The sequence below is a fragment of the Juglans regia genome, chromosome 16 (genome assembly GCF_001411555.2).
Source record: "Juglans regia cultivar Chandler chromosome 16, Walnut 2.0, whole genome shotgun sequence".
Taxonomy (NCBI): domain Eukaryota; kingdom Viridiplantae; phylum Streptophyta; class Magnoliopsida; order Fagales; family Juglandaceae; genus Juglans; species Juglans regia.
This window is the reverse complement of record NC_049916.1, coordinates 21,782,196-21,804,181: the sequence shown is the minus strand read 5'-3', so window position 1 is coordinate 21,804,181 and position 21,986 is coordinate 21,782,196. Positions and strand designations below refer to the sequence as shown.

At 32.7% G+C, this 21,986-nt stretch overlaps 4 protein-coding genes across 4 annotated transcripts; 2 read left to right on the top strand and 2 right to left on the bottom strand.

Moving 5' to 3' along the window:
* Window positions 1-1,233: 1,233 nt before the first annotated feature.
* LOC109003136 (uncharacterized protein At3g61260-like) lies at window positions 1,234-3,936 on the bottom strand. Its single transcript, XM_018981131.2, has 3 exons — window positions 2,302-3,936; window positions 2,081-2,162; window positions 1,234-1,666 (listed from the first exon to the last, which is right to left on the bottom strand). Exons 1-3 carry the CDS (start codon window positions 3,093-3,095, stop codon window positions 1,457-1,459), a joined length of 1,086 nt encoding a protein of 361 aa, XP_018836676.2. The 5' UTR covers window positions 3,096-3,936; the 3' UTR covers window positions 1,234-1,456.
* Window positions 3,937-9,097: 5,161 nt separating this feature from the next.
* LOC109003135 (uncharacterized membrane protein YuiD-like) lies at window positions 9,098-12,093 on the bottom strand. Its single transcript, XM_018981130.2, has 5 exons — window positions 11,614-12,093; window positions 10,556-10,712; window positions 10,279-10,329; window positions 9,973-10,065; window positions 9,098-9,445 (listed from the first exon to the last, which is right to left on the bottom strand). Exons 1-5 carry the CDS (start codon window positions 11,736-11,738, stop codon window positions 9,386-9,388), a joined length of 486 nt encoding a protein of 161 aa, XP_018836675.1. The 5' UTR covers window positions 11,739-12,093; the 3' UTR covers window positions 9,098-9,385.
* Window positions 12,094-18,511: 6,418 nt separating this feature from the next.
* LOC118344823 lies at window positions 18,512-19,432 on the top strand. The gene has a single exon (XM_035686231.1). It carries the CDS (start codon window positions 18,512-18,514, stop codon window positions 19,430-19,432), a length of 921 nt encoding a protein of 306 aa, XP_035542124.1.
* A 5-nt stretch (window positions 19,433-19,437) lies between these two features.
* Window positions 19,438-20,331, top strand: LOC118344822 (ATP-dependent DNA helicase PIF4-like). The gene has a single exon (XM_035686230.1). It carries the CDS (start codon window positions 19,438-19,440, stop codon window positions 20,329-20,331), a length of 894 nt encoding a protein of 297 aa, XP_035542123.1.
* The last annotated feature ends 1,655 nt before the right edge of the window (window positions 20,332-21,986 follow it).

The following is a 21,986-nucleotide window of genomic DNA, read 5'->3' as shown; positions in this document are numbered from 1 at the left end:
CGATTTAAAAATTGCGAACAATTGGGATGAGAATTAATGACTACCTATGTGACAGATAAAGGCAACAGAGACGGAGACGGAGACGAAGACGAAGACGAAGACGTGGAACTAGGGGCTGTTTGTTTTTAAGAGTGAATTTTTATATTATTTTTATATATAATTTATTTATATATCGACTATCTTAAAATAGTATATGAAACGATATCGATATCGAAATATTTCTTTTTAGTATCTTGACTAATACGATATTCGGTATGGTATTCAAAACATTAGTTTTGATCCCACTCCCGACATCGGAGAAGGGCCCACTCCATCTCACACCATACGAGTATCACCCATACAATTCAATTCTGAAATATGTCTAAAATCGAATTAACTACACCCATACATAAGAGAATTGCATTATTTTTTTCTTTCATTTTTCTCAAATAAGAGAGGTACAAAATATTGAAAAATGATAACCTTACAAATATCTTACAATTATTTTACAATTCTACGTGATTTCATTTTGTTATGAGAATATTGTCTTCAAATAAAATGGTTAATCGGGTAAACCAGCAACAAAATTACACGTCTCTAAAATTTTATGATCTTTTCTCACAAATGATATTTATAATTTTAAAGTGTGTAAATTAATATCTTAAGAATGTTTTAAAAAAAATTATATTTATAATTTTAAAATATACAAATTCTAAAATATGGATAAATTTAAAATTCACATGATTTGTTTTTAATGATAAACTTACTTATTTTTAAATAAGTGCAACTTACACATTCTAAACTAATTCCTCCTCTAACAGAGGTAGCTATCTTCCCAAGAGAATTATCCCAATCTTCAAGAATATTGTAGCTTGATTCAACGGCTGTAATTGGTTAACCCAAAAAGCTCACAGAAGTACGAACTATCTCGCCAGTTGGGCCGCTTCCCAAGATATGATAGAAGGCATACACATCACGAGCATTCCTCAACATCTCTACACCACTCCCCACCTCTTTGACCCCACCCACACTATCTTCCAGTCCGACTTATAAAGATTAGGCTCAGGCTATGAAGATATATACAGCCACTTCAGTGTATTTATGATTGAAGACTTTGTTCTGGATGTTCCTGTTGTTTGTATTATCATGGGGATTGACTGAAAATCAATGTTCTCTCTCAAAAAGGAAGAAAAGGCAGGATATTTATAAGCAATTATTTTATATTAAAAAAAATTACTACAATCAATCTATTAATAGCAGCAAATGGCCAATATACGACTTTGAATGGTCTTCTGCTTCCCCTGCTCAATGTACAATGCAAAAAGAGAAAGAAGACTTCCCCAGAAAAGGGTGTCCAAAATTTATTGAAGGAACCACATGTGAATGCATTTTTTTGCAACATCAGTAGCATATGCAAAAGCTTACATATAATTCAAATAACTGGCAAAAGTTACATGTAAATGTAAATGCAGAGTTGCTACCAGCAAAGAGAAGGCAACTTGAATGAGAATGTATAGGGCAAGTGACCCGTCCTTCTTATATAATCTGCTGTCTCAGAAGTCTTTGCTGCTTTCTCATTCAGTTCGGCCTCGGCATTTGCGCGCTTTTCTTCAGCTATTCTTCTAGTTGCAGCAAGTTTGTTTGCCAATCTCTCTTGTGCCCTTGCTTTCAATCTCTCAGCTTTCACCTATTTTTAGAATATTAGTGGTAAGAAAAGCTAAAATTAAATGGTAAATCTCCATGGTGGTATTTGAGCAGACCATATGATGAACTGTTACAGCTATATATACTTGTAAGTCTTAATTCTTCCATATAATTACTGAGGCACCCTAAGCAATGGATGTTGGAATTTTCATGAAGCATGATATGAGAGAGGCGTTTGCTGCAAACTTATTGGTCTGCATTCCCTGGAATAAATTGACTCATATGCTTATAGCTTTTAAGTTTCAATGCAGCTTTCCTTGTCATGTCCACACCATTCTTATTTTTTCTTCTTTTCTAATCTTTACAATGGCTTGGCTAACCGAGACCATGAATATAAATGAAGATACATGGTTTTCCAGTTCTTTTTTTTATGAAATCCTGAATAAAAAAGAAATACCTCCATTTTCCTCATTGCCATCTCAGCCTTCCTCTTCTCATGATTTTCCCAGGCTTGTATCTTCACCTCTTCACGCTTATACCTGCAGATTCACAGCAGATAAACAAATCATACTTGATAATACATTCTCTGAGGCCTTTGGTGACCTATGAAAATGTGGGGAAACTTACTATATTGTACTTCGTTTGATTACATGCTAGGAAAGAGCATTCTATGGTTACCTTGCCATGTATTTGGCACGTTCTGCCTCATCCCAAGCCATTGCTCTGCTTTCTAAAGGACTCATCGTTTTACCTTGATCTGAATTCTTGTTCTGATCAGGCCTATTGCAATCATTTGAGTCGCCTCCGCACTGTCTGCTCGCCCCACTCCCCCTGCCAATAGGAATGGCTTCTCCTCTGCCATCAGTCTGATACCCCTCGTTTTGCTTTCCATTTTGACACCTGACTGGGGTGGAGGATCCCGAAGCTACAGGGCTCCTTGCTGCAGGAGTTGTGGCTCTAATCGGGGTGGCTGTTCTTGAAGGCTCAAGGCTTGCAGCTGGGGTCATCTCAGTTCCCATGTCCCTCACACATATTGATCGCACAGCCGGTGTTGAACTCTCTGAAGGCTTACCGCTACGCCAAACTGACTCGTCCACCTTCTTTGTTTCCACTCCATACTGATCTGTCATTGCAGAAACGGCACATCCATTTTGTTCTTCTTCACCTTCATCCTCCTCACCGCTCGAGTAATCCTGCTCCTTTTGTGGAACAGGAGCTATTAGTCTCAGGTCATCAGCATTTGAATTCCGTGGCTTGGTTTTCGACTGGCTTTTTTCTCCCACTCTTGACAATCCAACCAGCCATTTTTGTGCATCGTCCCATTTTGAGGGTGTCGGTTTACCCAAGGCAGTCCTATGATTGCGGGTATTAGCTCCATTACCTTTGTGAAACTCAAAACTAGTGGCACTGCTAGTTGAAATCTCAGCCGTTGACCCATGGTTGTAACACCCCTTATCCTCTACAGATCTCATTTTCAAACTCAACAAAGTTGTCTGTCTCCCTCACAAGATCAGTTAAAGATGACCACAAACCAGACCAAACTCCATTCAAGTCATTGTGAATGGAAGTTAAAAGCTTTCCAACCTGTGATTAAGCAGAACAGACGCTAGAGGCAAATCGAAATGATTCAGGTCCGAGATGCCTAAAGTATTTTTTTTTTTCCAACCCACCCGACAGGAAACATGGGGTTTAAATTTACAAATAAATATAACACATTGGCCAGTGGGTAGCATCAAACAAAAACCAGTATACCCTGCAGGAACGGGAACCCCCCCACATATCCGTAATTTCCTTCACTGCAGCAAGGACCCCATCTGAAATCTATCCATATAAATATGGTTTTGGGTTGCTAAACTTAAGATCGAGTAGAAAAAGCATTAAGGCCTCATAATGCAACAGCTCCTGCTCAACGACACAAATGCCAGATGGGTTTTGCAGAAGGGAAGGTAAATCTGTAGAGAATAGTACCTTAAAAACATGGAATTTTGAGAGTTGCAGAGAGAGATTGAGATGAAATCCCAGATCCATCAGATATTATAATACTAACAAAAAGTTACGTGGTTAAAAACTGGAACCAGCCAGCATCTTTAAAAAAAGACATAACGCAATACTGCAATAGAATAACTATTTGCATGGGAATTGATGAACCTTTTTCTTCAGGGGTAAATAAATATGTATTGCTGAACTTTCTCAGTCGCAAATCCGACTAATGCATGGTGGGGTGCAAGTGGAAGTGTGCAACCCGCAATTTTACCTTCACTCACAAACGGAATCTGGGGATGAGTTTCCGAGACATTAAGGGTGAGTTTAGATGTTGAAGTGAGTTGAGTTGAGATGATAAAATATTATTAAAATATTATTATTTATTATTATTATTATTTTAAAATTTAAAAAATTAAATTTTTTATTATATTTTATGTTAAAATTTAAAAAAATTATAATGATAAATTGAGATGAGCTTAACTTTCAAACAAAGCCTAAATAATTAATACAGTGAAAAAAAATACAAATCAATAAATATAATAATGATGCAGTGAGAAAAAAATAAAATAAAATATTATAGTCAAATTACATAAAAATAATCTTATAAATTTACGTTAATTTGTATAAATCGTGATATTTGTATTATAATAAAAATAATTTTATAATTTATAAAATTACATTAAAATATATTAATTTATAAAATTAATTTTATATAATTAAATAAAATATTTCTCATATAATTCCCTTCCCTTCCTCAGAGAGATCAGAGAGTTGTTTTGGAATACGGTTGTCACTTTCTAACGGCTACTAGCTGAAAGTGGATCCGATGGGTGACAAGTTGACGGTGGAGGATTGGCTAAGTGTCAGATTATCTGATGGACTGTCGCGCTAGGACTGATAATAGGGTTTTTTCCCCTCTGGATGAATGATTTATAAAAGTGGCCTCTGGGTTTCTGAATTCTGACCCTTTTTCACATGTCCATGAGGGGTAGCAGATGTGGGTCTGAACCGTAAAAAAAAAAAAAAAAAAAAAAACAGGCTTATTAAATGATTGAAATGTTGTCCCATCTTGACCAAGTTTTTGGAGCCACTTTACTGTGCTGAGTGTGGAGCAACTGGTAAATGCAGTGGTCGTCATCTTTAACAGCAGTGAGCAGAGCCAGAGGCACCAAAATGGTCACATATCCATGAATGACAATATCCCCTCCCTTTTAAGGCTTAACAGTTAACATCTGTACTATAGTTGTACCGTACAGTAATATATGTTTAGTTTAATTCTTAAATCTATTTCAATTTATTATTATAATTTTTTTAAATTATAAAATAATAATAATATTAAAAAATAATATTCTAACAATACTTTATCATCTCAATTCAATTCAATATCTCAATTCAATTCAACATCTAAACATATCTTAAATATCTAAATATGATATTTCATTTCTTAAATTTTAAAAATATATATTTAAATAAACAGTAAAAATAGTAAGAAAATTGAGATAAACATCACGTCAACAGTATCAAAATTGAAGTAAACAGTATATAAACAGTATATAATCAGAAAATTGAAATAAACAGTACTTAAACAGTATACAATTTAGATATTCAATAAAACAGTAGGACCTACCTCTTATCAAATCTTAAAATATTAAAATTATCTCATTTTATCTTATTATCTAAATATATATTTTTTTCATAAACTATTTTATCTCATATTAACTAAAAAATTTTTATTACTATTCAAAACAACTCATTTTATTTTATCTGAATTGGCTATCTAAATTGACCCTTAAAGTCCACATTCGGTGTACCTTCTTGCTTCTTTGCAACTTGTTTTGGAAATTGCAGTGTAATAACAGCCATAAGTTCAAAACTCCATTCTCAATTATATGATTTTCTCCATCTGACATGAACATTATGAGTAAAAGGATCGTTCATTTTTGTGAGAAGTCATTGATCCTTTTAAATTCCTTGATGCATGCAAGAGAGACCACCGTCATATCATTTTAAATTGTTTGTTCCTCACGAGATTCCATCTCATTTAAAAACTACTTTTTCTAAAAGCAAAAATGACTTATTAGAACAAATCTCTAATAAATTAGAAAAATTAACTATTAGTAATTCTGCTTCTACCTCAAAACAATTCCATATTAATGTATTAAGTAAGACAGACTCACATGTATTATCTGACTCTGAAATTAGTACTATAGAAAACCAATTTAAAAATCTAGACCTATAAATAAATAAGATTAGAAGAGATAATGTTAATAGCTATTCAGTTAGAGATTCTAAACATCATGTTTCTAGTATTCGAAATTGATATTCTAGGCCTAATATACAATTCGAGGAAAGAGAACATATAGTAAAATCTGCTTTCGCACTAGATGTATTATATGAATGGAATATAGATGGATTATTTGAATATGAGATATGAAATAAATAAAATATGAGATTTACATAAAAAAATAATTTTTTAATTATAGATCTTACTCTTTTTTAAAATGATATTGATATATTTTACAATTATATATAAAATTACTTATAAAAAAATAAAGAAAAAATTATCAAAATATAAAAGTGAATAATGACGGGAGCAAAATACTAATTTTTTTTTTTTTTTTAACCATTTTGAAGATTACAATTCCACTAACAAATGGGAAAGGCGCCCAGCTTGAAGTTTGCGATTATTTCTCCTTGTACTGTTGTCTCTAATTCTTTGTTTGAAAGAGGTAAATGTAGCATGTTGACTGTTGCTCATAGATTCCCAATTGCTAGTGGTCTTGGTTAATACCCCTCTTTTGTGCAGACAGTACTAGTCCTCTGGCATCTCTGATACCAGTGTTTTCTTTCTTCCACGAAGCTTCTCGCAACCCTCCAGTACATTTAATATGTTCTTCATGCACTAAAATAGTTGGGAAGAATCTGTTTTGTGACGCGTGGCGTGCTCAGAAATTACCACCTTTAAGCTATTCTTTCGTGGAGTTGGATACTCTGTTGTGACGTAGATTTGATGCATTACTTAACGTGCCAAAGGGCCAGGGCTATATGCGAAGAGAAATTTTATTTGTAATCTTTTAAGTGAAGATTATATGTATAAACAAGTTATTAAATGAAAAAAAATATTATTTTAAGAAAAATAATTTTATAATTTTAAAAAATTTTAAAGTTAAAATAACTCAATATATTGTAGTCTCCATTTAAAGACTGTATCTAACATTGTTCATATCTGAATGAGCATCTTGTTTTCTGAAATATATGAATATGTTTTAGCAGTTTGATTTTACAAATAAGATGAGATAAAAATTAAAAATAAATCGATGACTTTTTAAGCAGGATTCGGGGAAACCATGTCCTAGTTGATGAGATCAATTTATGTTGATTGGAGGAGGAATATTTCTAACTGTTTTGGCCAATCTTAGAAAAATAATCATTGAAAAAATTTAAATAACTTGTGCAGAAATGAATACTGGCATTCAAGATGCTCACAACCTGGCATTCAGTATTATTTTTTTCTAGATTTTTTTTTTTTTTTTGGTTCCTATTAAATTTCATTATAAATTCAATTATTTATCATCCAGATTGCCATTTTTAATAGAGCAAATGTTCAGAGCAGCCAGGGGAGTTCCTGCTGCTCTTGGCCTAGTTCCAGCTGTTGCAGACTCTGGTAAACCAACACATGTTGTTCTTGTATTAATAATTTGAAAATGCTATTCTTCCTGCTGATTCTTTCCGTTAGAAGTTACTATTAGGATTTTTTTATTTTTTTAATATTATTTTTTTTACCTATCGATTAAGTAAGTACTTTTTAATAATATTATATTTTTTATCTTTTAAAAAATATCTAAAAATGTTAAAAATATATATGTAAAAAAAAAATCAATAACAAAAAACAACTAACGGGAGTCCTCAACTGGAGCGTCCAACGGTGGGAGTAGCACCTCCCTTGATAATTACATATTCTTTCATAATTGTATATTGTAATCTTGAGCATTGGCAATGGTCTAGCCATTGCCAAGTCTAAAGTTTAGCTAGAATCTTTAAGTTTTAGCTATAATAACAATTTTTGACTAGGTGAGTCTACATTAGACTAGCCATTATAAAGTTAAAATAATAATATAATATAATATTTTTTATTTTTTTTAATTTTTTTATTTGCAAATACAATTTATATATTTCTTAAATCTTCATGCTTTATAGAAATAATGTGTCTACTCTATCAATTATTAGAAATAATGTGCATGTCATACATGTTTTACCATTCAAAGAGAGAGGGAAGTGATAAAATAATTAAATATTGCTTTCCATTGTGAATAGTAGCTAGCCAAATTTGGAGAGGACTTAAGATTTACTATTCATCAAGTCTTAAGCTTTGGACCATTAGCTAGTCCAATGTGGAGGCCTTTTCTCACATCTAGCTAAAGTTTAGACTTGCATTGGCATTTGGCTAGTCCATTGCCAATGCTTAGCTTTATATATGGCAATACACAAGCCTGGCTTCCTGCGGGCATTTTCCTGAATTTACGAATTGTTGTCCCTTTTGCTGGATATGCAGTATATCTAGTCGTTAATGGTGGTGTTGGGACAAAAGAGAGCAATTCTGGATGGAGTTTTTACAATAGATATTGCACAGCTCTCTAAATATCTTCTGAATGAAAGCAACCCGCTTGGTTCTTTGAGACTTGCTAAATTGATAGATATTTGTGCGATGAACCATTCGATAGCCATGCCATTGTTCTAATGCTGCACTCAAGGTGGCAAAGGAATTCAGATTTTCTGCTTAGGTATGTGTTTTATGGCCTGATGGTACCGTTAGAGGAAGTAAGGTGGCATTGATCACTTGGGAGAATTACATGAATGTTGTGGAAGTGAAGAGCTCACCTACTTCACCGTCACGGTGGGATATAAAGCCAGAAAAGGCTTCTTTCTTCTTTTTTTTTCCTACGATTTTGGGTGTAAAGCCAAAAAAATCTATGAAACCACGAGCTCATGCTATGGCCTTTAGTTGAGCTCTCCATCTGGTTTTGAAGGAGCTTTATTACCTGCAAGAACAGGTGCCACAGATCTCTTGCAATCTGTTGGATGTTGGAACACACCTGATTCATCCATTGTTTAGGGACGATTCATAGGATATATGATCGTTTATGGAATATATGACATGGCCTATTAAATTTCTTGGTGTGTAAATACAGCATTTATTCAGTTTCCATTAGACATTCATTATTTTTGTTCGTATGTAAATACACACACACACACAACAGGGCGAAGAGGAGAGAAAAGAAAGAAATCCTCACATGGAAGACCCAATCTCAGTATCAAGTGAATCATAAAACAATATTACAATGAATGACCAAATAGAAAAACGACCCAAAGGCATTCTTTCCTTTCGGCCGAATCAATGAGGTTTTATTTTGAATCGAGTCACAGAGACCAACGTTTAGCCCAAGTTGAGCAACATCACACGGGAACTGTTGTAGTCTGATCAAATTGAGCATGGTACAATCAAGAATCGTCTTTTTTGTTAGGTTTATAGAGTTTTGTTACATAAAAAACTATGGAATCAATCAAATCCCATCTTCTGAATGCTAGCAGACTTCTATTAAAAGAAAGCATTTCAATACAAGAATATGCAGACAAGAGCTACATATTTCTAAGGAATTAAGGTTGACGGATCTTCTGAGTTGCAATTCTGTACTCTCTTGCTTCATCAAATACATGTGGTAATCAGAGATGCTGCCTGATGATATCCGTGATCTACATGAGCATCAAACTCAGCTGCTGGTCAAGGTATCAAATGGCCGATAGCTGCCGTGACAATCCCGAGCACTCCACCAGCAATAACCTGTAATCAAACAATAAGATGAAAGATGGCAATAACCAACACGATACAATGGATTTCACAGCTTCTGTCAAATGCACGTTAACCATAGATCAAAATCCGCTAGCACCCAGCAACACAAACATCATAGGCACACCATAAACTCAAGCTAAACGAGTTTTAATTTCCAATATGGCATTACAGGGCCCATGATGTTCTGTGGAAGACAGAACTTTTAGTAAAATGGGCATTTAAATTCACTTAAATCTTGAACAATTTTAAGCTAGGAACTTAGCATGAGTCCTTAAAACTTAAGTGGACGACATATATCAGTTTCACCATTTCTACCAATCCACAGAGCAACTAAATTTAGAGATGTTATGATGACCAATAGTAATATCAAAACACTATCCATCAACAATTTCAATATAAACATGGCAGGTTAGACAAGTAAACCCAAAAAAATCCACATAAATGCCTTCAACCCTAAAAGATATGGCGTGTGGCTCCACTAATTAATCATAAAGGCAGTCTTATATAATAAAGCATACCTGAAATGGGGTGTGACCAAGAAGTTCACGCAGTGGTCTACTCTCCGCCAGAGGATGCTCAGCAGGAAGTTCATATACAATTCGATTTAAGACCTGAATAATATTCAGATTAATTACACTAAATAAATCAACTATAATGCAAGCAAGATGCTCATGCTTCTCAATGTTATAAACAAAGCTGTAAATCAAATGCATTCAAACAACAAAACTACTGTAGAGAGGAATGGGAGAAATCATGCGGGACAAAAACTGAGGCATCAGAAAGGAAGGAGGGGGAGAGAACTAAGATCAACAAGAGCACCAAACCTCTGCTTGGCGTCCAGCATGTAATCTCACACCAGTGGCATCATACATCACCTGCCACCAAATTATTTACATCAGACATCTCCATTATGGAAAACATTTATTCTAATGATCCTTCTATCACATTGTTTGAAAATAGTTAAAGAATGCAAATAAATAATAACTAAAACATCAAAAGAGGTGTTCAAGACAATATAGTAACACAAGTTTTATAGTGAGGTCTAAGGGGGTTTTATTTATGTTATGCGAATCATAACTATATAAAGAGAGGGAATCATACAACACATGCTAAGACCAATGCAATCGCAAATATGGATCCTACAAAGCCTTCCTGGAACCCAACAGCCGCAGCTAGAGCAGTTACAGTTGCGGAATGAGATGATGGCATTCCACCAGATCCAATGAGTTGCTTGAAATCCCATCTTCTTTCAGTATACCTGAAAATCTATAGATTAAGACTCGGGAAAAAACTAAATCTAAACAGGACCTGCACCTATCTACGCAGAAGCATAAAAACTACAAATAGCTAGAAAGCCTTTTAGCAAGGTACAAAAACATTTAGATAAGCTTCCAACTCAAAATCTACCACTATATCTAGCTTATCTTTCGATTCCACCCTACAATATAGGGTCAAAAGGCCAAAATATATGATTGTAGCCCTTATAAAAAGAAAACGGATTCATGAACCCATTTCAGAAAAATTGCAAACCCGTTTGCAGAAAAATTAATTTATTACTCCAAAAATATTCACTTTTTCATATCATTTACAGAACAAATGAATCCATTGGCTAATCAGAAATTCAATCAATTCATACACTCCTACTTAGTATTATATCTCGCGCTGATTCCATCGCGGCTATAGTTTGGAGAGCATGGCGCTTTGAGACTTTGCCAGGCGGCATATGAGATTCCATTCAATGACACCAAATATAAGAAACAAATTAGTAGCATTCAGAGAAGACGTAGGAAATTAGTAGCATCCAATTGTTTTGATGGGGGTAATGGACTTAGTTTGTATACGGCTGAATTTGAAAAGAACAAACAAATCAAGTTGAACCCAAGATGAGTTTTAAGGCTTTTTGTCAAATTCATTTCAGGATCTGGGTAAAGCTACATTTTTCTTTAAGATATAATCGCAAAGCAAAATCAGAATTGTCTTTATGATACATAGCGGAAGCATTAGATTTGATCCAAGGAAAAATAGAAAAACGAAGACATCAAATTCCGAATCTTGTTACATCACACATAGAAACTCAAACGAGAGCCATGCAAGATCCAATTCTTTGAGTGAGTTTCTTGAAACAACCAAAACCCATTAATACAATAAGAGAGAGATACCAGGTGGTGAAGAACTTGATGGATTGGGCAAGAGCGAAGGCGGCGAATGCAGAAATGAGAGGGTAATTCGTAAAGATTGTGGATGACAGGGACGACGAAACAGATGTATCCGCGGCCTCATCCATCTCGCTCTTCCTCTTTAGCTACAATAACCGGATTCCCAAGTCTGGATTTTTCTACAATATTACTACGTTGCGATGCTATTACCTGTTCCTTGTTTCTTTCGTCTAGAGAGAAACTATAAGGTGGTCGGTGTGAATGGAGGAAAGCCAAGGAAAAGGCGCTGTTCAAGTGGCGACTTTGATTCGTTTGGAGAGAAGAGGGAGGAAGCAAGCTTCCGTCTCGTCAAGGTTCCTTCTTACTTAACGAACTCTCTCGATTGAATATGCTTCTTCGCTTGTTCAAATCATGGCTAGAAGCCTAGAATATACCCCCCAACTCCTCTCCCTCTTTTGCCATATTTTCTCTCTTTATGATTTCGTGTCCGATTCGTATCATATTAGGTTTGGGTAACGAGGTGAGGATAGTTGATATAAAAGATAAAAATTAAATAAAATATTTTAAAAAAATTATTTTTGATATTATTTTTATTTTAGAATTTAAAAAAAATAATCTTTTTATTATATTTTATATAAAAATTTGTTAAAATTATAATGATAAGATGAGATAAGTTGAAAGGTTTTCTCAATTTAGACGGTATAATTCATTCTTAATTTCATTAATGTTTAATTAATATGTCAAATCTCTTAATCCTATACTTTTTATACTTTTATTTTATTGGATTAGTGTCAAATTTATGTATAGCCATAAAATTTATTAGCTTAGAATGTATGGAGTTGGGATGTGTCATGACTAGGGCTTGTATCGGTACTACTCTTCACTTTGATTAGTCAAATTCGTAAATCAAATCATGTAGGACGTGATGATGCAAATAACTAGATATGTGTACGTGCAAGTAATGTGCAAGCGAATGGGCCATTTCGAGCAACGTCATCGAGAGAGAGCATTCCCACCTACATTCTCAATCCTTCTCGTATCAACAAATGGCTGCTGACTGAAAATCTCATGGATAATTGATATAAATATATCTTCTTAATACTTAAAAGTGTGTATAAGATGAACAGTAGTGAATAGTAGCAGTAACAGCCGTTTCTTCTTCTCGTTGCTTCTTTTGATTGCATTCTGAAATTCAGTTCCGATTTTATTCATCTTCTTCGTTCAGTTAACATGTAAAATATCTGATACATGTAAAATATCTAATCTTCTTTACATATATAACAGATGAAATATCTGATCTACACTTAGATCTCAAATTTACAGAACAATTCAAATTTACAGAACATTTCTCAAACTCAACTCAACGAAGAAAAAATTTTCCCGTACTCTTCAGATTTCTTCCAGCCGTTGGTACGCATTTCTCATCTAATCTCACTTCTAACTTCTCCATTTTGTTCTTTTTTTTTCCTGTTTCTCGCATATTTTTTTCTTCTTTCTCCGTGTGCGTTTCCGTGGGGGAGACGGAAAGCTGCGCGTGGGGGACTCCGAAGGTGGGTGCGATGGTCGCCGCCTTAAAGGGGACTCGTCGGTGGTGGTCGTGAGGTTCGTCGGCCACGTACGGCGGCGTAACTTGAAAGAAATGGGTGAAACCCATTTCCGTTCGGTCTCCGTGGGGGAGACGGAGGGCTGTGCGTGGCCGACTTCGAAGGTGGCTGGGATGGTCGCCGCCTTGAGGAGGACTCCTCCGTCGTGGTCGTGACCGTCGGTGTCGGCGTACGGCAGCGAAAACTCACAAAAATCGAAGAAACCCATTTCGGTTCTCCTTCCATGGAGGAGATCCATGGCTGCGCGTGGGGAAGATTGAAAGTGCCAGGGATGCTCGCCGGCATGAGGAGAACACACCGATGTTGGCCGTGACGATGGCCGGCACTCGGCGGCGCCGGGCAGCGCTGGAGGAGAACCAGCCGTGCTCCGGAATCGCCTAGGAGAGAAAGAGAGTTTAGGAAAAAATAATTTTGCTACAAATACATTGAATAACTATTTATATGTCCTATTATTCTACAATTTGCCATCTGAAAATGTTAAATAATAATAATTTTTTTTTTTTCTTTACAACTTTACTTTTGTTCTTACTATAATGTTACTTTGTTGAATTTTTTACATAGGTTGAACTCCGTGAAGTTGAAAGTGGAAACAAGATATCCCAACAACTAGCTACTTATAAAAGTATCAAAAGTATAGATATTTTAACTTTTTAATTTCATACTGTAAATTAATAACTGAAATAATTTATTTTGCTTCATTGATTTTAGAATTTTTTAAGTCAATTATTTAATGTCATTTATTCAATATTTATTCTGCATGAACTTTGAACTGTTTCAAATTATAATTTCGAATTAGTTTAAAAATTATTTGAAGGTTTTTACACTATATATTATTTATATGACATAATTTAATTTAAAAAATAAAATTTTAAAATTTAAATCTTATGTATTCAAGATAATATAACTAGCAGCAAAAATTATATTAAAAATTGTAACACAGTCAATCACATTAATAAAATGTATAAATAATACATAAAAGTGGCTACATATAGAATTTTTATATAGGAAAACTTTATCAACAAATTTATTTCTATATGTAAATATTTATATCAATATTTATAGTTTTACCTATATAATTATACAGAATTAATTATCGAAATATTAAAAATTTTAAAATTTGAAATTTAAATTAAAGATTTTGATAAAATAGAGTACGTACTTATTAAAAATAATGTTGTAGCTATTTATAAAAGTATCTCATACTGTAAATTAATAACTGAAATAATTTATTTTGCTTCACTGATTTTAGAATTTTTTAAGTCATTTATTTAATGTCATTTATTCAATATTTATTCTGCATGAACTTTGAACTGTTTCAAATTATAATTTCGAATTAGTTTAAAAATTATTTGAAGGTTTTTACACTATATATTATTTATATGACATAATTTAATTTAAAAAATAAATTTTTAAAATTTAATTCTTATGTATTCAAGATAATATAACTAGCAGCAAAGACTATATTAAAAATTGTAACACAGTCAATCACATTAATAAAATGTACAAATAATACATAAAAATGGCTACATATAGAATTTTAATATAGGAAAATTTTATCAACAAATTTAGTTCTATATGTAAATACTTACATCAATATTTACAGTTTTATCTATATGATTATACATAATCAATTATTAAAATGTTGAAATTTTCAATCAAAATACATTTGATATTCAAAAAATTACATCAATATTTACAGTTTTACCTATATAATTATACATAATCAATTATTAAAATATTAAAAATTTTAAAGATTGAAATTTAAATTAAAGAATTTGATAAAATAGAGTACATACTTATTAAAAATAATATTGTATATAAACTTATACTCTAAAATATGCTTGAAAAATAAAATAAAATAATAATTTTGTGAATATTAATAAGAAAGTTTGTAAATAATAGAAATGTAGTTTTAGATTAAATACTTATTGGATTTTAAAAAATTAGACATAACAGTTGAATAAAAAATATTATAAGGTTAAAATATTTTTAAATTATAATTATGTAATTATACCTCTTTTACTATTATTTTACTACTAAGCAATTTTTTTTCCTTTTTCTATTTATATCTAAATTAAAAATCTCAGAATTTATTCTGATTACATAATATATAATAAAACTAATTGAATTAATCAATATAATCATATAATTTAATTACATTTCGACATAATCAATGTTATATCTTATTAGTTATATATGCATGTTTATAAAAAAAAAATTTAAAAATTGCTATAAAATTGCTCATAAAATTTTACCGACAAATTTAATTCTATATGTAAATACTTACATCAATATTTACAGTTTTACCCATATAATTATACATAATCTATTACTAAAATGTTGAAATTATTAAAAATCAAAAATTTAATTAAAGAATTTGATAAAAACTTGAGACAAGAAATATATATAAAAACTTGCAAACAAAATATAACATTCTCATGAATTTCAAAATTTGTTGTTTCCTTTTATTTGTTTAAATATTTAATTTAATTGTAAGTTTTTTATTTCTACTTTCTTCATCTGCAATTCATGCTATAACAGTTATATAATTTCTATATCTATTAGTGGTTCATTTCTAATTTTCATTATCCATTTTTTACAGCTTCGTTAAATTTGCTGAGTGGATTGAGTTTTTTTAGTCTTTTTTCAAGACTACCAAGGTAACCAACGATGTTATAAATATATCTTTTTCAATAGGTGGTTTTATTCTGTTGGAATACATACTTAGATTAAAAAAGTTTTTGAATTTGCATCATTATAAGTTTCTCTTTTATCCAGTTATCAACAAGAATTATTTCATTCCACGTATAAATGAAAAGTGGTAAACTTATATCAATAAATTAGTACAAATTTATCATTATATGATTAATTAGTTCTTTGATATTCTTATAATTTTGATTTTTGTTTAAAATGATTCTCAAGGTACTACAAAACATCTTAAGATAAACAATTTATATGAGGCTCTTTCTTTAGAAGAAAGAGAACATATACGACAAAAAAAGAAAGAAAGATATCTGCAACAAAGGAATTCTACGAATGATACTACTCAACATGAAGAACAATTTTTCTCCCAACCAATCATTCACGATGAAACAAATGTGTTGGAGATCATATAGAATCCATACACAATAATGAAGAAGTCAGGCCATATTGTACAAAAAGACAACACACTTTTCGTGCCGAAGCTGGAACCAGTGATATATCCTCCGTTGAACAATTTGAATATAGTTCTAATATTGGTAGTTCTGGAGCACTCTATCAGGAAATAAACACAGTTGAAATTACGTCAACAAAATCTCTCTTTCGGGGTAAGAAAGATGTATAAAATTAAATCGTATTTCTTTTCCTTCTTTTCCTTTCTTATATACAACTTCATTCAATGACACCACTATTGAAAACTATAGCAACTTTAAGAATTTACCTCATCTATATGATTCATTTTTCCTCCATAGGAAATCAACATCAACAATCAGCTGGTCATAGAAAAATATTACAAATAGTGCCATTTGAGGCAACTCTCTTACCATCAGTACCATTCTGTAGATTTTGTGAAGCAAAAAGATTTCAACATGAAACGAAAGGTTTGTGTTGTGCCGATGGAACAATCTCTTTAACTACAAATGATGTTCCAGAGCAACTTTACCATTTGTTTACTTCTAACACAGTTGAATCTATCAACTTTCTTACGTATGTTCGCACATACAACAACAAATTTGCTTTCACATCATTTGGAGTTAAATTTGATAGAGATTTGTGTAGAAGGAACATAGGTATTTACACATTTCGAGCTCAAGGTCAAATTTATCATTACATTAATGACTTAGTTCCTTTGGATGGACATCATTCATATCTACAACTATATTTTTATGATACCGAACATGAATTGGACAATCGTGTTTATGACATTGGAAGATTGGATTCATCAACTGTTGCTCAACTTATGGATATTCTTCATGTTAATCCATACTCAACATTCTTTCGAACTCTTGGAGATTTGCCCAATTTGGAAAATCACAAAATTCATATCAGATCAGATGTGGGTTTGGATCAGCGTATTTTTAACACTCCGTCAGCTTCTCAAGTTGCAGTCATTTGGATTGAAGATGATGATTCAGAACATTTGAGAGGACGAAATATTGTGGTATTCAATCATGCAGGTGGAAGTCATATAGTCAAATACTATTTTGGCTGTTATGATCTACTGCAATATCCATTGTTATTTCCTTTTGGTGATACTGGTTGGCACCAATGAATATTAAGAATAAAGAAAGGTGATAGACTACCACAACAAGTAACAAGAGCATCAGTCGACCATCAACAATCAGTATCAGCAGAACAACTGCTTATAAAGGAACAAGAAGGTTAAAATAATTATTCTTCTTTTAACTTTTAATTGTTCTAATATAACAATGTTATATTTCTAATTTATTTATTATCTTACAGTGTTGAAAAAAAATAGAAAACAACAGGTTGTCTCATGTCACGAGTACTATTGCTACAAACTTCAAATTAGGAAAAATACAAAATCTATTTTACTATTCTCGGGCCGTTTACTGCAGCAGTTTGTTGTTGATATGTACGTAAAAATTGAGACGTCATGATTGGATTATTTTCGTAATAAGCAACAAGAGATTTGATCTGAAGTATATCAAGGAATAGTTGACAGTCTATCAATTGGACAAAGCAATGCTTCTAAAGTTGGTAAACGCATTATTTTGCCTTCTTCTTTTATTGGAGGTCCAAGAGATATGCGCAAAAGATATATGGAAGCAATGGCTTTAGTCCAACGCTTTGGAAAACCGGACATCTTTTTAACCATGACATGCAACCCAAGTTGGAAAGAAATCTTAGATGAATTGGGTTCACAAGAAGAAGCACAAAATCATCCTGATTTAATTGCACGTATCTTTAGAGCAAAATTAGAAGAACTGAAGGATGAATTATTCAAACGGGAGATATTTGAGAAAGTTTCAGCATATGTATATGTCATTGAACATCAAAAAAGAGGACTACCACATGCACATTTCTTGATCATACTACAAAGAGATTGGAAAATTTGTGCTCCAGAATCTTTTGATGAAATTGTATCAGCAGAAATACCTGACAGAGAAAGAAATCTACATTTGCACAAGACAGTAAAAAGACATATGATGCATGGCCCCTGTGGAGTACTGAATCCGAACAATATGTGTATGAAAGCAAATGACAGTTGTAAAAACCACTTTCCAAAAGGTTTTGTACCTAACACAACCGTTGGAATCGATTGTTTCCCACAGTACAAACGTTGTGATAATGGAATGACTGTCAAAGTCAAAGGTAAAGATTTAGATAACCGTTGGGTTGTTCCACATAATCCATATCTCCTCGCAAAATTTGATTGTCACTTAAATGTAGAAATTTGCTCAACAATCAAAGCAGTCAAATACCTTTATAAGTACATTTATAAAGGTCATGATCGTGTTGCTTTCAACTTGATTCCTGGACAAAACATCCAAGATATAGATGAAATCCAACAATTTCAATCAGCCAGATGGATTGCTCCACCAGAAGCTATGTGGAGAATATATGGTTTTATTCTTAATGAAATGCATCCATCAGTTTACAGTTTACATCTACATCTTGAAGATCAACATCTGGCAGCTTTTCATGCACATGACAACCTTAACAATGTTCTAAGATCTGATTTTACGGCAAAATCAATGTTGACTGAATTCTTTTCAACAAATCAAGCTAATGAAAATGCACGAAAACTACTGTACAAAGAATTTCCTGAAGCTTTTGTTTGGAACCAGCAACACAAAATATGGACTCCAAGAAAGAAGAAAACTGTTATAGGCCACATTGTTACAGCAAGTCCATTCGAAGGTGAAAGGTATTACTTACGGATATTGTTAAATCATATAAGAGGCCCTTTATCATTTGACCACATCAAAACAGTTGGCAATGTCACTGCACCAACCTTTCGTGAATCAGCTACATTACATGGTTTGTTACAAAGAGATACCAGTTTACAAGATTGTATGCAAGAGGCTTCCTTATACCAAATACCACACAGTTTAAGACGGTTATTTGCAACAATTTTAGTATATTGTAATCCAACAAATTCTAGAGAACTTTGGGAATATTTTGAACAAGATATGTCAAGTGATTTCGAAACAAGTGTTGAACATCAGCAGATATTAGGACAAAAGTCTTACGAAGCATCTCTTCTACACTAGAATCGATGGGAAAAGATATAAACATGTTTCATTTAATAGAACATGATGTCTCTTTTGATCAGAACGAAACTGAAGCTAGAGAAATAAATGATGAATTTGCAGTTCTGATACCAGAAGAAGATCTTATGGCTTCGATGAGTCTTAATTCTGAACAACAACACGCATATGAATCAATTTTGCAGAAAGTCATTCTAAATGAATCTGCTGCATTTTTCATTGATGGTCCGGGCGGAACAGGGAAAACATTCTTATATAAAGCACTTCTCGCTACAGTAAGATCAAGAAACTTAATTGCTCTTGCAACTATATCGTCTGGTGTTGCTGCATCTATTTTACTTGGGGGTCGAACAGCCCATTCACGCTTCAAAATTCCATTAGATCTTGACAAAAATAGTACTTGTTGTGTAAGCAAACAAGGTGCTCTTGCCAAATTGTTACGTCTTGCAAAGTTAATCATATGGGATGAAGTACCTATGTCTAGAAAAGAATGTATGCAAGCATTGGATAAAATGTTACGAGACATAACTAATTCAAGATTACCATTTGGTGGAAAAATTATCGTATTCGGTGGAGATTTTCGTCAAGTCTTACCTGTGATTCGTAAAGGCACAAGACAAGAAGAAGTTAATGCCAGTTTAGCATCGTCATATTTGTGGTCTACTTTAACTAAGATTAGGTTGAGTGAAAATATGCGAGCAAGATTCGATCCAAACTTCTCAAATTATTTACTTCAGGTCGAAAATGGAACAACACCAATCACAATTGAGAATAAGATCAAAATTTCCAATGAAATGCTCATTCCTTTCAAAAATGATGTGGAGTCTTTAGATGATCTGATCGATGCAGTCTTCCAAGATATTGGCAGCTATTCAGAAAATTTATCCGAAATGACAAATTGAGCTATCTTGACACCAAAGAACAACTCTGTCGATGAGATAAATACAATACTTATTCAAAGATTTCCTGGTACAGTTACACAATACTATAGCTTCGATGAAACGATTGATACATCAGAACAAGGAATCATGGAGGATTTTTTAAATACATTGACACCAAATAGACTTCCACCTCATGAGCTGTTACTAAAAAAAAATTGTCCTATCATGTTACTCAGAAATGTCAATCCTTCAGAAGGTTTATGCAATGGAACACGTCTTATTTGTCGTAACTTTGAACGAAATATCATTGATGCTGAAATTGCAGTTGGTCACCACACCGGAAAAAGAGTTTTCATACCAATGATTCATTTCTTGCCAAATGCAGACGATAATAGTGGTTTTCCATTCAAAAGAACACAATTTCCTATCAGATTAAGTTTTGCGATGACAATAAATAAAGCACAAGGACAGACATTAGATTTTGTTGGTGTATACTTGCCTCAACCTGTATTTTGTCATGGCCAACTCTATGTAGCACTATCAAGAGCCAAGACTTCTGCTTCAGTAAAAGTTCTTATAAGACCAGTATCAACTCAAGATTGTGAAGAAACTGAAACAAATAATATTATTTATAAAGAATTACTAACACTAGCATATACATCATAAACTTCTATAAGTAATCAAATTTCAATATATACCTCTCATTTGAATACAATTTATTTTTCCATTATGTAATTTTCAGAACTTCCTATTTTTCTTTTATTGAAATTGTTTTATTTAAATTCAATTGTTTAAACTAATATTTTTTTTCTCTTCATTCATAAGTAGGCTTCAACATGCGGACTATCTATACATCAATCAAAGACATTACTCCAAGTACAAGAAATTGGAGCATCAAGATGATTGTGTCAGACAAATCTCCCAAACGTACTGCACAACATTCACCGACAAAATATCAAAATCTGACATTGATAGACCCTGAGGTAACACATTGATATCATTATCATTCTTGCAAAAATATACTTAATATTTATATTATATTCTTTCACATGATATATCCAAAATAAATATGTTTTTCCTTTATAACATAGATTCATTCTAACTATATTCTCAGATTAAATCTTATATATATTTAATAAATACTATTTTACAATCAATAGAATACAAATAACTATTCATTTATACAATATTATGCAGGGCAACCGACTACAAGCAACAATTTTTGACAAAGATATAGACCTACGTAATGACATGTTACACATCTTCCGGTCTTACTACATCAGTAATGCTTATGTCAAGCCTTTAGATCCCAGGCATAGAATTGAAGCGCATGAATACCAGTGGATCTTAAATTCAAGAACAATCATCGAAAACATTCCAGATGACGAAGTGGAATTACAACCACCAGAATATGATATTATCCCATTCACCAATCTACATGACTACAAAGACACTGGAACTGAAATAGGTAAATATCACATCGATATATTTAACGTACATCTTGATACTCTTATTCAGTTTTCACAAAAAATTTTTTTAACATAATTGGACAGCTATTCTGGCGATCGTAATATACATGAAACCTCTTAGAGAAATTACCTCAATACATGGGCCAACAAAAATTCAAGAAATATATGTTATCGACTAGAGGTAAAAAAGATTTCTCAACTATATAT